This window comes from Balaenoptera musculus, chromosome 1 (assembly GCF_009873245.2).
Source record: "Balaenoptera musculus isolate JJ_BM4_2016_0621 chromosome 1, mBalMus1.pri.v3, whole genome shotgun sequence".
Classification (NCBI taxonomy): domain Eukaryota; kingdom Metazoa; phylum Chordata; class Mammalia; order Artiodactyla; family Balaenopteridae; genus Balaenoptera; species Balaenoptera musculus.
In genome coordinates, this window is record NC_045785.1 from 45,216,336 (window position 1) to 45,232,589 (window position 16,254).

The 16,254-nt window shown below is 41.8% G+C and overlaps 1 protein-coding gene across 5 annotated transcripts in view; it reads right to left on the reverse strand.

The window, feature by feature from the left end:
• YIPF1 (Yip1 domain family member 1) overlaps positions 1-8,132 on the reverse strand; it is a 34,993-nt gene extending 26,861 nt beyond the window's left edge. For 3 of the 5 annotated variants that reach the window (XR_005017239.1, XM_036831731.1, XM_036831757.1), the window contains exons 1-3: positions 7,994-8,132; positions 7,188-7,266; positions 3,176-3,339 (exon numbers count right to left, since the gene is read on the reverse strand). Coding sequence is in view for 4 of the 5 variants with exons in the window: in XM_036831731.1 (XP_036687626.1) it covers positions 3,176-3,339; positions 7,188-7,218 (195 nt within the window). In the remaining variant the exon portion in view is untranslated. Of the gene's footprint in view, positions 1-3,175; positions 3,340-7,187; positions 7,267-7,635; positions 7,708-7,893 lie in introns of all 5 variants that reach the window. The other 2 variants (XM_036831740.1, XM_036831747.1) reach the window with 2 other exon arrangements.
• Positions 8,133-16,254: the final 8,122 nt, after the last annotated feature.

Consider the following 16,254-nt stretch of genomic DNA (forward strand, 5'->3'; position numbering starts at 1 on the left):
TGAAATACAGTAAGTCCCCTATATACGTACAAGTTCCATGCCGAGAGTGCGTTTGGAAATCCAATTTGTTCCTAAGTCCAACAAAGTTAGCCTAGGTACCCAACTAACACAATCAGCTATATAGTACGGCACTGTAATAGGTTTATAATACTTTTCACACAAATAACACATGAAAAACAAACAAAATATAAAGAAAACCTTTTTAATCTTACAGTACAATACCTTGAAAAGTACAGTAGTACAGTGTAACAGCTGGCATACAGGGGCTGGCATTGAGTGAACAGGCAAGAAGAGTTACTGACTGGAGGAGGGAGAGGAGGTGGGAGATGGTAGAGCTGAAGGATTGTCAGCAGTAGGACACGGAGGTCACGGTGCAATTTCACTCACGCCTGCCACTGATGGCACAGGTTCTGGTTCCTTGCTGGATTCAATTCTATCTACCCTCCTAAAAAAACGATCCAGTGATGTCTGGGTAGTACTGTACCAGCTATATCACCACTGCTTTTACGCTTGCTTCTGGACATCCTGGGCTTGAAATAAAGATACTGTACTCTATACAGTACTGTACAGTAAAGTTCACAAAAGCACAAACACTTGTAGAGGATGCACACATGTGACAATGTACGCCAGACACATGAACTAACTTACATGATTGGACATGCGAACACACGTTCAAATCTTTGAAAGTTTGCAACTTGAAGGTTCGTATGTAGGGGACTTAACTGTAGAGGAAACTGTAGATTCTTTCCAACTCTAATATTGCAAGATACTGAACACCAGAGACCCATGTTCCATAAGCTAGGTCAAGAAATTCTGTCACTATCATAGAATATTGGTAACCTCTTCCTGATTCCCTGACGAAATTAAGATAATGGATAAAATGTTTTCAGTTTTAAGATTTTTTTCCCCCAGACATTTCTTCTTAAACTTTTGATGGCTGCTGTTGTTCAGTGTGATGGTAAATTTTATGTGTCAACTTGGCTGGGCCATGATGCCCAGATATTTGATCAAACATTGTTCTGGATGTTTCTGTAAGGGTGTTTTTGGATGAGCTTTACATTTAAATTGGTGGACTTTTTGAATAAAGCAGATTGCCCTCCATAATGTGGGTGGACCACAGCCAATCAGGTGAAGGCCTGAATAGAACCAAAGGCTGACCCCCTGAGCAAGAGGGACTCCTCCAGCAGATGCCCTAAGACTTCATCTGCAATATCAGCTCTTCCTAGTTCTCCAGCACGATGCCTTTGGATTCAAATTCTCTTTCCTGAGTCTCCAGCCTGCCAGCATCCTCCATCAGATTTTGGACTCACCAAGCAACCACAATCATGTGAACCAATTTAAAAAAAAGTAAATCTCTTTCTCTACATATACATATCCTATCGATCTATTTCTCTGGAGAACCGTAACTAATTAATACACTCAGTTATACTAAAAATCATTCCTGTATCCTGAGGGTGTCAACAACTTTGATAAGCACTTAACATACACTACTCTAATACAGAGGGACTCAGAGTGCCTTGGTTTAAAGTTCTGTCTGCACCTGCCAGTTGTGTGTCCTGGGGCAAGTCACTTAAATTCTGTGCCTCAGGTTTCTCATTTACAAAATGAAGCTAATAGTTCCTTGCATATAGGGTTGTTTTAAGGATTAAATGAGATGATCCAAGTAAGGAACTTTAAATGGTACCTGGCAGCTATTAAACACTGAATAAATATTAGCTGTTGTGATGATAATGATGACAATAGTCAGTATACTATTTTCTTATATTTCCGATGAGGAAATCCAGGTTTAGGGAAATTAAAGTACCTTACCCAAGACCACAGAGCTATTACTACTGGCCAGACCTGGATTCAAACTCAGGGTCCTAAGTCTGAGCTCTTGCCACAATATCTAGTATACAATGCTATTTAATTTGACATACACTTTGGTACTTATTTTGATATTTCATGGAGTTCCACGAAGAGCACTTGCCACTCCACTGTTTCATGAGCCTGTGAACACACTGCTATAAATTGAGTACTCCTCTGGTGAATCACGATCATGTTCCATTTATAAAATATTACTAGAAATACTGTTTTTCTGGAATGCACCAACAGTGTACACGGCAGTAAATTTTTGTGATCAAAAACAGCTCTGATATTCAAAATTCAACCAGATGCAGAAACCTAGAACTCTCCATAGAATCCTCCCTCTCTTCCTCACCCCTTTTCCACCAAGTCCTAGTGAGTCCATCTGCTAAACATCTGTATCCAGTTCTAGTTCAGGCCACTTCACCAGTCTCCTACCTGGTTTTCTGGCCTCTAGTCCGTCTCCCACCAATTCACACTCCACAGGGCCACTGTATCTTAAATATCTTTAAACGTATCTGGTCATATTGTTTAAAATCTTTCAATGGCTCCCAACAGTTTTCAGAATACAATTCATACTCAGAGGGTTGAGTCCTTGCCTATCTGTGAGCCTCATCTCCTGTCTTCACCTATATTTTGCTCCCAACGTCCATGAAGATGGAAGATGTGCTTTCTGTACCATGTTCTTTCATGCCTCTGTGACTTCACCGAAACTGTTCCCTTTGCCCAGATCACCCTTCCACACCTTCTTCCCGGGTTCACCTATTCTTTCAACAAGATTCAGTTTAAGTGTCACTGCCTCCAGGAAGCCTTCCGTAACCCCCTTCTCTCTGCTCCCACAACCCCAGCGTGCTTCCCATGGGTAACAATGGTCTGTTTGCTTGTCTGTTTCTCCCCCAAGGCAGATTTACCTTGATTTACATGATTTACCTTCGTGTTGCCACTGCTTGGCATTCTACCTGGCACACAGGAGACAGTGAATAAATGCGTGAACGAGGTTTTTAGAAGTTAAAAGAGTAAGCTGGGACGAAGTGAGATAGTGGCATAGACTTATATACACTACCAAATGTAAAATAGATAGCTAGTGGGAAGCAGCCGCATAGCACAAGGAGATCAGCTCAGTGCTCTGTGACCACCTAGAGGGATGGGATAGGGCGGGTGGGAGGGAGACGCAAGAGGGAGGAGATATGGGGATATATGTATATGTATAGCTGATTCACTTTGTTATAAAGCAGAAACTAACACACCATTGTAAAGCAATTATACTCCAATAAAGATGTTAAAAAAAAAAATTTAAAAGAAAAAAAACAATTTAAAAGACAGTTCAAACCTCAGTTTTGTCAGAGTCATCATTTCCTAGTAACTCATCATCCTCTTCTCTCCTTGAGCCTCCTGGGGGTCCTGGCTGGTGTTTTGGGGTTTCACCAGGATCCTCGATGCTTATTGTGGTGGCATCTGGGTTTGCTGCTAGAGAAGTGGCTGTATCACCAAATTCTGAAATCAGTTATAGTACAAGGGTATCAATGACCTTACCCACACTGGAAATGCCATACTTTTAAATTTAAAGACAAGCTGTTACAACCTCAGCTTTGCTATAGACCCTATCTGAGACAAGTGGCAAAAGGCTCTGAAAAAAATCTCATCTAGAAATCAAGCTGACAAAGAAAAATGATTATGAAAACAACAGAATTTGAAGTCAGACCTGAATTTTAGTCCTGGCTCAGTTACTTACTAAGTATTCAAGCCTGAGTAAGTAACTTAACCTCTATAAGCTTCAGTGTTCTCATCTATACGATGGGGAGAATAATATTTATTTTCAGGAATTTTGGGAAAGTTAGGAATATTACTTAAGTAAAGCCCTTAGCAGAGTGCCTGGCCCATTGCAAGTAACCAATCTAACCTTCTCTTCTTTGATTCAAGTTCAAAAAAACTTAATGGAAGTTATTTTTTCCAGTAAGTCCTATGTAATCACTACAGAAAACACAAGGACAAAAATGAAAGTAGAAACAACAGAATAAAAATCACTCTTAGTCCCATCCACATAAAAAGCAAACACTATTAACTTTTGGTATATTTCCTTTTCTCTATAGAGTAGATTCATGCCAGTGATGATCATTCACTCAACAAATATTTACTGCGTGCCTACAGTGTACCAAGTACTGATTTAGGATGTGACAGTACTATGTAAACAATGTTGTACCCTGCTCCATCTGCCAGGGATTATATAAAAAATTTTTTTTTCATATTATATCAGTCTTTAAAATGATCAGTTACGTGGCTACATAACAGTTCATCAGCTGGAGGTGGGAATAGTAGGAGAGAGACACCACAAGTTAACACAATTATTCCACTGTTATTGGATGTTTGGGTGCTTCTCGTTTTTCATTAGTACAAATAACACTGTAAGGAGCATCTGTGAGGAGGAAGTTTTTGGGGTTATTGTCTTAGTATGAACACTATCAGTGTGATCACCAGGTCAAAGGGTGCAGACCATTTTTAAGGCTCTTGAGCCATACTGCTAAACTTTTCTCCAAAAGAACCTCACCTATTCATGTCCACCAGCAATGATTGTGACTTCCTGTCTCTGGGCATCCTAACAAACTTTATTTAGCCGCTCTCAGATAAAATTTAGGGCAGCTGTGGAATTTGGCAGGACTCAGGAAGGATGCCAGCAGGGCACCACTGTAACACTACAATCATGGCAGTAGGATGGGGCTCTTGGATAACTGAGCCCAATCTTACTGCCTTTCAGCTACGCAAATAGTTTTATGGAGAGAATTAAAGTGACTGAAATTAATAAGGTGGCTGATCTGTAACAATTACTCAAGCTTCAGTCTCCCATGTTTTGGCAGCATGAGACTCTGGAATGAGAGGGTCCTCTGTTTAAGATAAGACTCTAGCACTCCATGACCTTGGGCAAATCACTCCATATCTCTGAGTCTCTGTTTCTTCAACTATAAAAAGTAGATAATACTTATCTCGCAGAGAGATTTTGAGGATGATATGAGATAATAATAAATACTGTTATAGCTATCATTTACTGACTGGACAGGGCACTGACATTTAAAAAGATGGTTATAAGTTTGCCTGAGGGAATCAGTCCAAGGAAGATATATTTAAGTTTCATATTTTAAAAACAGTAGTTTACCAGGGGAAAGGACATGCCAGAAGGAGGAACAGAGAGCGTCACTTTAGAGGTACCAAGTCCAAAGAGGTTCAAGAGATGATAACTCATCTAGCTGATGGGATTAGGAAAGGCTACTTGGAGAAGCTGCCGTATGAGAAGGATGGCCAGAAGCAGGGAGGATGGCATCTCAGGCAAAGGGTATGGGATGAGCAAGACCCAGAAGACAGAAAATGTGTTCCATGTGTGAAGAACAGCAGATGGAAAGTTTGATTTGAATGTAGGATGTGTGTACCTCGCACATGATGACTATTCACATATTCTGCTCTGTATTCGTTATTCTTGTCCATCTCAGTGCCTTGAGGGCAAGATTGGTATGTTTCTTATTTCTGCCACCAACATTATCTGCTTCTACATCCTATGCTGTTTTGCCTCTGTTCCTTTCCTGACACAATGTCTCCCACCTGCAGGGCCCTGAGCTTCACTTTTTCATTTAACACTACCATTTTTCCTCTGAGAAGCTTTCCATGACCCCCGCAGCATCCTGTGTTCTTTTCTAAAGAGCAAAGTCTTTAACATGGTGTATAAAGTCCTGTGTGACTTGGCTCCTGCTTCCTCTCAAACCTCACCTTGTGACAGGCCTCCCCGACCATCTGTGCTCTGGTACATTGGCCTTCTTTTAATTCCTTGGGAAAGAAAATGAAACAGACTTCCTCCCTTATCAAGTACTCTGCACGTGCTGTTCTTTACACGTGAACTTTCTTGCACTGTACTCCCAGATACGATGACCAAGGAAGGCCTCTGGAATGAAGTGAGATTTGAGCAGAGCAAGGGAACAAGCCATGTGGCTATCTGGACTAAGAATGTCCCAAACAGAAGGATGGCTCAGAAGCCCTAAGCTGTTAGTGTACCTGGCGTCTAGGAGGGACAGTGATGAGGCCCATGTGGGTAGGCAGAGAGAAAGGGCTAGAGTAGCAGGAGATGAAATCAGAGGCAGCGGAGGCCTGGATCATGTAGGGTCTCCTAAGCACAGAAAAGGCTCTGCCTTCCACTCCTAGTGAGATGGGAGCCACTGGAAGGTTTAGAAGGAATGACATGATCTGACTTGGTTTTAAAGGACTACTCTGGCTGCAAAATACAGACCATAGGGGGTAAGGGAGGATGCAGGAAGACCTGAAGGAAGGTAAGGTCTATAATCCAGACATGAGGTGATGGTGACCTTGAGCACGGTGGGAGAGTGGTAGAGGTGGGCGAGAAGTGGTCAGATGCTGGTTGTATTTGCAGATGGAGCTGACAGTATTGGCCAATGAAGTGGATTTCTCTTTAAACATTGTATCTCTTCCTTAGATAGTAGTAAGATAGCATAGGTTGTGATGCCTGGGGTCAAACCCTGCTTTACTACTTACTATAACCTTTAAGCAAATGACTTAATTTTTCTGTGCTTCAGTTTCCTCATTGGTAAAATAGGGAGAATAAAATAACTATTTCATAAAGTTGACATAAGGAGTAAATGAGTAAATATTTGTAAAGCACTTAGAACACTGCCTGCCATTTAGGAAACACTATACAAGTGTTTACAAGGCAAATGAGCATTCGTCAATCCCCAGGTTAGGTCAGGCTCTGGGTTATGAGTTATGAACTTTTCCTCCAGCACTTTCATAGTTTATAGATATATATTTAAGTGATCATTTAACAAATAAATGTCTCCCTCACTAGACTGAGAGCTTCATAAGGGAAGAAACTGTTCACTCTTCTACCCTGGTAACTAGAACAATTGCCTGGTTCATGGTCACACTCATGACAGATTTATTGACTCAGTGAAGGAATGACCTGATCACATTTCATTATAATTATCTTTTTACACTTTTATCTACTCTAGCAGTGTAAAACACTTCTCCTTTATCTTTTGATCTCCTGTATCTAGTACAATTCTAAGCACAAAATACATGCTCAATAAATGCGTGTTGAACTAAAGCAAGAACTCTATAAACATTTTCTGTAATCACTGCACTAAATTTATGATATTACCAATCTGAAGGGCTGTTTGGCAAAAAAGAACAGCTGATGTGAACAAATAGAATAACCTGAGTGTGGCAAACATTCTTTTACCAAGATGTCTGAAATAATCTTCTTTAATATATGCACCAGCATAGCAACGGAAATTCTGCTGTGACTACAGAAACACTGATCATAAAAGGGGGGCACCCAACGGATGTACCTTCAAACCGCAAGTCATCTACAGCTGCCATTCAGCCAAGGGTCTTCTCCCAATTATTAGGAAGATAATTTACAGAGGTCTAAAAAGGAAAAATAAATAAATTTCATACGATAACATAAAAAAAAATCTACAAACGAATCTTATTTCAGCGTTAGAAATGGTATTGCTTTCCCTTGCGTCCTTTTTTAGTGGGATCCGATAGGTTTATATAAAGATAACCATTTAGCATCAGATACTATTAAAACTGTTATAAAAAAACTAATGGTGGGGGGCTCCATTGGTTCCATGCAATCTCACTGTGTGGGTGTTTAAGGGCCAGGTGCAGCCTGGAGATGGAAGGATAAGGAAGGGGAGGCTGGGATTTGAGAGGTGGCTATGAGGGCAGTGGAGAGCAAAGGCAGTCAGCCTAGCCAGTGGTTAAGGGCACAGGCTCTGGAGTCGAACAGACCTGGGTTTGATTCCCGATTCTGCTGCTTCTGGCCGTAAGACTGTGGGCTCCTGGGGGCCTCAATTTCCTCATCTGTAAAATGGGTTCATAATTGTACCTACTCACACGATGTTGGGTACCATTAACTGAGGCAAGTAAGTGTAAGGCGCTTAGTGCACAGCGAAGCAATTAGTAGGCGCTGGAGTGATGGGGACCCTACACCCTGGGGCACCGTGAGTCCAGGACGGTCTGGGAAAGAGCTGCCCAAGAAGCACGTACAGTGTTTTAGGAGGAGAAGCTGGGCCGCAGCGGCCCGGGTAGGCAGGAGATCCCGAGCTCCCTCAGTCCCAGGCCGGCCCCACAGACCCCGCGGCCTCACCTCGGGGGGGCTCGGCGTCCAGCTGGTGCCGGGAAGCCTCGGGCCTCAGATTCTCCGCGCAGGTTCTGGTCCCGCCGAGTTGCCGGAAACCGGAGATCCGGGGGGCAGACCTTCTCCACCTCCTCCGGGCAGAGTCCCGCCTCCTTAAAAAGACAGCAGCTCCCGGAGACGCCTCTTCCCGAGACCTCAGCGGGCGACTGCATCCAAAGCTCGCTCCCTCCGCGGCCCCTCGAAGGGCGAGGCTTCGGCTCTTAAAGAGGCAGGTGGCGCCGGGCAGACCAGTGGGGATGTGGAGAGGGTCCGCCTCGGCTCGCCTCGCTCCGGGGGTGGGGGGGCGCAGAGAATTCTCTGGAGAGTGGGGTTTATTTTATGTTTGGTTATACCTCTTTTCTTGTTGAAATATAAAGTAGCGTGACGGAAGACGATTGTGAAAAGGAAAAAATGTCCTCAATCCTCCCATTCTTTTTTGGCCATAAAAATTTAATTAACCAGTGAGGGAGAACGAGTCAATTAGTTTTTGAGTGTTGAACCAGTGATCTGGGAAAGGATGATGTCTGTTCCTAGGGACACCCCCGTAAGTGTGGTAATTTGTTCCTTCACTCCTGCGACGGTCTACCTTATGCCCTTGGGGCAGTGAGGGGTGGCTGGGGATTGGCCTCACTCTCCGCTCTGTCCCCGCCTCGGCATCTGACCACCACCTTGACTACAGCAGCGGCCCAGTAAACGACGGTGAAGTTGCACTGAGTGAGCCGGTGAGAAACATTTTGCCCCGCCGCCAGTCTTTGCTTGGTTATCACCTACACATCCCTCCAGATGTCGGTACCCTTTCCTCCTCCTAGGGAAAGCCTGCCTTCGCCTCCCAGGACTTCTTTTGCGCCCATAGTCCCCTGTGCTTGCTTAAACCGTGGCAGTTGTTATTGTTTGCCCATCTTTGCCGGCGTGGGAGTGCTTTGGGGGGAAGGATCAGGAATGACTCTGGTCTCCAGGTCCTCAAGGCAGCCCAGAACCAGGGACACGATAGTTGCTCACTGAAGGTTAATTGTAGAGCGATCAAGTTCTGGCTGTCTGAGCAGCATAAGCCAAATTCACTGCCTACACAAGGTGGAACCTTTGACTTTGGCCTCACCACACTGGGTCCTTATGGTCAATGGGAATGGCTTATTACATCTGGCTAATAAAATAGTTAAACACATACGGAGCATATTTATTGAACTGACATTGTTATCAGGCTTTATACATGCAGATCTCTAATTCTCAGAACAATCCAGCAAGCTTGAGGTGATTATCCTCATTTTATAAAGAGAAAGCTGAGGTTAGCGTATGTATGTGCAGGGTACTTTGGTTGAATGTGTACCAGGAATGAATTGCAACGCACAAATTCGGTGTGCAAATGTATCAAACACTTCTTATGCCCCATGGCAAATCCTCTTGGCTTCATTAGCTGCTTATTTCACCACCACTGATCTTATTCCAGCTGCAGCAGCTATAACCTAAGTGAGCTTCACCTCAAGTCCATAACTCAGGCTTCTCGCTTTCTGCATCAGGGCTTGTGTCTTGGTACCTTGGGATTAAGGGACTGCTGGAACCGTTCAGCACTGGGACAGGTGCAAGCCAGAAGTGCAGAAGTGGGGAGCGGTCAATGCCTCATGGGACAAATCTTTGACCAATGGAGTCAGTAACTGATGAATACATGCTTCTCTCTTTTTCCCCTCAGACTCTCCTCAGATATTTCATACAGCTTTCAAACTGTCTTGCAGGATCAAACAACCAAATGCCTTTGGAAGTGGCCAATTTGACTAGATAATTCTTTGTAGAGCACCCTCAACAAAGAATTGCACCCTTGCACTGGCTCTCCTTCCTCCCCTCCCCCATTGCATTGCAATGCACCCTTGCAGTGGCTCTCCTTTCTCCTCTGTTTTACAACTCCTGTCCTTCACTCCTGACCCTTGGACTCACACTTGCCAGTAAAGTACTCACATGAGATGAGGAACTCACACTAAGGCATGTTGATACGAAGAGTGGCCCCAGAAAGCAGCTCTCAGGATGGAATTTTGGAACCAGGCTGCTCACCAGTCAGATGGCAACAACAGCCCCATTGCTAGTGATAAGTGTGTGTGTGTCGGGGGGCGGGGGGGGGCGGTGATAACACCTAGACTATATATTTCTTCTCTTGGAAACAGAAGTAAAAGTTTTATTGATATATTAATTATAATGATATGTAAGTTTTGGCTCAAAACGAGACAAGAATCAAAGATAACTATACCGGTTTAACTAAAACAGCAATTCTCAACTGGGGACTATTTTGCTCCCAGGGATATTTGGCAATATCTGAAGACATTTTTTTTTTTAAAGAATTTTATTGGGATTTCCCTGGTGGCGCAGTGGTTAGGAATCCGCCTGCCAATGCAGGGGACACAGGTTCGATCCCTGGTCAGGGAAGATCCCACATGCTGTGGAGCAACTAAGCCCGTGCGCCACAACTACTGAGCCAGCACTCCAGAGCTCACACGCCGCAACTGCTGAAGCCCGCACCCTCTAGTGCCCACGCTCTGCAGGAAGAGAAGCCACTGCAATGAGAAGCCCACGCACTGCAGCAAAGAGTAGCCCCCGCTTGCCACAACTAGAGAAAGCCCACGCGCAGCAGCAAAGACCCAATGCAGCAAAAAAAAAAAATTAAAAAATAAAAACCATCATTCACTTAAAAAAAAATAATTTTATTGGAGTATAGTTGATTTACAATGTTGTGTTAGTTTCAGGTGTACAGCAAAGTGATTCAGCTACATATATATATATATATATATATATATTCATCTTTTTCAGATTCTTTTCCCATATAGGTTATTACAGAATATTGAGTAGAGTTCCCTGTGCTATACAGTAGGTCCTTGTTGGTTATCTGTTTTATATATAGTAGTGTGTGTATGTTAATCCCAAGCTCCTAATTTATCCCTCCCCCGCACGTTTCCCCTTTGGTAACCCTAAGTTTGTTTTCAAAATCTGTGAGTCTGTTTCTGTTTTGTAAAGAAGTTCGTTTATACCATTTTTTTTAGAGTCCACAGATGAGTGATATCATGATATTTGTCTTTCGCTGCCTGACTTATGAAGGCATTTTTGATTGTCATGACTTGTGAGGTGCTACTGGCCAGGGTGCTTCTAAACATCCTACAATGCACAGGATAGCCCTTCTCAACAAAGAATTATCTAGTTCAAAATGTCAATGGTGTCAAGGTTGAAAAACTCTGAGCTCAAAACGTTCATATTTCCTTAACTCATCTGTCCAACTATGGTAAGGAAGGTGAGCCCAGCTGATGATACTAATTAGACCCCTTACTGCTCTGCGAGGGGAATGAACCAGTGAGAGAGAACCCACCCCACCCTCACCTAGATAGAATGGGGGAAGAACGCAGGACGAAGAGAAGCAGAGGAGCAAGCCTTGCTTTGATGGGCAGGGATGGAGTGAAGGGGACTTTTCATACTGAAAAGTATGAGCCTTGTTAGATGCTGCATGTGATCCTGACAGAGTCCCCTGGCTTTCCGCAGGGGAAAGCTGGTGACCACACAGCTGAGTCATGCTCCAGAAAGTGTCTCCAACACCTGCTGAGTGACACCCATCCCAGGGAGAAGGCTGCTGGCCTTTGCATCATCGTCTCAGGTGATGCAGTGTTAGAGAACTGCTACTGATTATTTTGGCAAATGCCCTGTTTTTATAGTGTGAGCTCTGAGTCAGGTCAAATAAAACCAAGACCTGAGAATGGAGCTTTCCAAAGGAGATGTCAGACAAGTCACATAATGACAATTCTCTGTGAATGGGACTTTTTGAAGAGCTCCAATCCTATTCTTCCCCTTCCAGTGGTTACTAAATTGCTAATTTTCGCAACGACCATGGTTGTGAAGCTGTTGTTTTTCAAGGCTACCTTGGAGCCGGGAGAGGGGAATGGGGCTAGAGCAAGTTAAAACACCACAAAGCTCACTGTTCTTACTGAGATTCAGCTGTTTTTATTGAATAGACACTTCTCTGATTATCACAAACCTTTCTTTGATTAATTTACAGAATACCGAAAGAAGTTGATTTTGACAATTTTTGCCAGTGTTCTCACGCTTTTATGAAGGAGTGGGTTTTCAGAGATTCTTACTCTTCCATTCCAGAAGTGCTGCTAATTCATTTACATTAAATGCATTTATTTTTATATGTAGATATTTCAGTCATCTTTTTCACGTTAATTACTTCCATTACTTCTTTATATCTTCTTTACCTTTTTTTTTTTTTTTGTATCTTTATTGGAGTATAATTGCTTTACATTGTTGTGTTAGTTTCTGCTGTACAACAAAGTGAATCAACTATATGTATACATATATCCCCATATCCCCTCCCTCTTGAGCCTCCTTTATCCCACCCCTCTAGGTTGTCAGAAAGCACCGAGCTGATCTCCTTGTGCTATGCAGCAGCTTCCCACTAGCCATCCATTTTACATTTGGTAGTGTATATATGTCAGTGCTACTCTCTCACTTCGTCCCAGCTTCCCCTCCCCGCCCATGTCCTCAAGTCCGTTCTCTACGTCTGCGTCTTTATTCCTGCGCCGCCACTAGGTTCATCAGTACCGCTTTTTTAGATTCCATATATATGTGTTAGCATATGGTATTTGTTTTTCTTTCTGACTTACTTCACTCTGTATGACAGACTCTAGGTCCATCCACCTCACTACAAATAACTCAATTTCGTTTCTTTTATGGCTGAGTAATATTCCATTGTATATATGTGCCACATCTTCTTTATCCATTCATCTGTCAATGGACATTTAGGTTGCTTCCATGTCCTGGCTATTGTAAATAGTGCTGCAATGAACATTGTGGTACATGTATCTTTTTTTTTTTTTTTTTAGTTTTTTGGCCGTGCTGTGCGGCATGCAGGATCTTACTTCCCCGACCAGGGATCGAACCTGCGCTTCCTGCAGTGGGAGAGCGGAGTCTTAACCCCTGGACCGCCAGGGAAGTCCCCTACATGTATCTTTTTGAATTATGGTTTTCTCAGGGTATATGCCCAGTAGTGGAATTACTGGGTCATATGGTAGTTCTATTTTTAGTTTTTTAAGGAAACTCCATACTGTTCTCCATAGTGGCTGTATCAATTTACATTCCCACCAACAGTGCGGGAGGGTTCCCTTTTCTCCACACCCTCTCCAGCATTTATTGTTTGTAGATTTTTGGATGATGGCCATTCTGACTGGTGTGAGGTGATACCTCATTGTGGTTTTGATTTGCATTTCTCTAATGATTAGTGATGTTGAGCATCTTTTCATGTTCTTTCCCTTCTTTCACTAGCTATTTTTTTCTTGCTAGTTCAAAGTTATACATCCATTTTATTTTATTTTGGTTGTTGCTTTTAACCCATTTTATTTATTTTTTCCTGTCTGCTTTTTTAAGCTTATTGTTTTATATACATATATATATATATTTACATTGTTGTGTTTATTTTTAATTTTTAAAATTTAATTTTGGCTGCGTTGGGTCTTCGTTGCTGTGCGCAGGCTTTCTCTAGTTGTGGTGAGCGGGGGCTACTCTTCATTGTGGTGTGCGGGCTTCTCATTGCTGTGGCCCCTCTTGTTGTGGAGCATGGGCTCTAGGCATGCAGGTTTCAGTAGTTGTGGCATGCGGGCTCAGTAGTTGTGGCTCTAGAGCGCAGGCTTAGTAGTTATGGCGCACGGGCTCAGTTGCCCGGCAGCATGTGGGATCTTCCCGGACCAGGACTCGAACCCGTGTCCCCTGCATTGGCAGGCGGATTCTTAACCACTGTGCCACCAGGGAAGTCCTCCCCCAGTCTTTAATTCAACAATTGTGTATTTGTTTCCTAAAACTTCTATTTGACTCTTTTAAAAATCATTTTGGATAGCCTATTAATGCTTTTTTTGTTTTTAAATCCAGGAAGGCAAATGATTTAATAGCTTACTGGTGGAAGCTGATCTTTGCTATCAGGGTGCCCTGGCGCCTATGAGTGCTTTAAACATTTAATACATAGTTATAGCTATTTAAATAGTCTTATTGATAATTCCAATGTCTGAAATTCTTGAGGATCTAAATGTTGTTGTTTCTGCTGATTCTCACTCATGGTGGTTTGTTTCTTTGTGTGTTGATAATCTTTGTGAGTTCATATTAGTTTCATCCTAATCTATGTGAATCCTCAATATCTAAATATTTTGTCTTTTCTAAAAAGTCCTATTTGGCTCTTTTATCAAAAGTACATGGTCATTTTTGACACCAAGATACAGGTGATACCTCTTCAGAGACAAGTTGCTATTGCATCTTCCAGAAGCCAGGAGTCACTGCTGATAGGGGACCACTTTCATATCCTTTGAGGAGTTTCCATCTTAATACAAGAATCTCAGAGTCAGCTCCCCTATTCTACAGCTGATTCAGGGCTTAGTTTCACAACCACAGAGCTGTTATTGGTGCTTCTCAGGGCTGCTCTAACTTTTCTATTTGCCCAGGACTATTTTGCCCAGTTCCCTATTTTGGTTTTACCCAATGATATTATTTATGTTTATGTATATACATATGTGTGAATGCTTGGAGATATTCCCTTAAACTCTTATGAAAGCAGTACATTAAATAGTTATTTCATGGAAAAGCTAAACTGTTTAGTGAGCAAAAGTTCTGACGTACTGCCAGAAATGAAATTCTCAACTAACCTTTCTGTTACTCAGAATTCCAAAAATGCACAAAAAAGTAAAGAACAATATAATGAAATCCCGTATACCATCATCTATATTTACTTATTGCAATTTTGCTATTGATCCCCCTTTTCCTTCTTTCTTTTTATGGTTTTGTGAGGTCAATTTTAAAACTTAAACACATTTGTTTTGAAGAGAAACTTATATTGACTCCATGAAATGAAAAAACCATGATCTCTTGCCAGTAATAGAATGCAACCATAATAATAAATAAAATGAAAATCAAAGTTATTAAAAATTAATAAAATAATAAGATATAAAAGCAATAATGAATTGATTTATACAAATACATACCTGAAAAGTTTTTCAATGAGAATAAAGGAATAACTTATGATCAATCAGTAATGAAGATATGTATATTAAACTCATTGTTTCTTCATTTAAAATAAGGATTAGTTTCTAGAATAATAACATGATTCTGTCTTTTGGTTTTGATGTTATAGCACCAAGAATCCCAACTCCCAATACATATCTGCAATTGGAAAGGAAGGGCAAAACATATTTAACTACTTTTTAGATTTCAGTTATACATATTTATAACTACTTTGTATTCTAAACAATTGTCAGCTTCCAAAGTGATGGTTGATGTACTGCTGAAATAACAGAATTACTGGAGTTTTGAAATATTTATGGGCAGCATATGTGTAACATATGTGTAACATGGTGTATCAGAGGTCCATCCCAAGGTCCAGTGATTTGTAGGAGGTCTCAGAGAACTTATCATATAGTCATACTCATAGCTATGCTTTAACAGTGAAAGGATACAAGAGAAAATCAGCAAAGGGGAAAGGCACATGGGGTCAAAGTCCAGGGAAAACCTGGCATAAGCTTCCAAGAGTTCTCTCCCAGTGGAGTCACACAGGATACACTTAACTCTTCCAGCAACAGCTGTGACAACATGGCTGAAATATCGTCTACCAGGGAATCTCATCAGAGAACAATGCCCAAGGTTTCTACCGGGGGCTGGTCACATAGTCATCCTCTGTCTAGCATGTACCTAAATTCCAAATTCCCAGAGGAAAGCAGGTTTTCACAGTAGCTAAAATGTGAAAGGAACCCAAATGTCCATCAACAGATGAAGGGATAAGCAAATGTTTTATATACATACAATGGAATATTATTCATCCTTAAGAAAGAAGGAAATTTCACAGTATGCTACCACATGGAAGAAACTTGAGGACTATGCTAAGTGAAATAAGACAGTCATATAAACAGATAAGTACTGTATAATTCCACTTATATTAAGTATTTACAGTAGTCAAAAATCATAAAGACAGAAAATGTAATGGTGGTTGCTAGGAGCTAGCAGGAGGAGGGAACGGAGGATTATTGTTTAATGAGTATCATTTCAGTTTTACAAGATGAAAAGAGTTATGGTGATGGCTGCACAACAATGTGGATGTTCTTAATGCCACTGAACTATACACTTAAAAATGGTTATAATGGTAAATTTTATGTTATGTGTATTTTATCACAATAAAAAAACAAATAAAAAAGTAATAGGGCCAGTGATTGTAGATGTAGATGATACAGTTC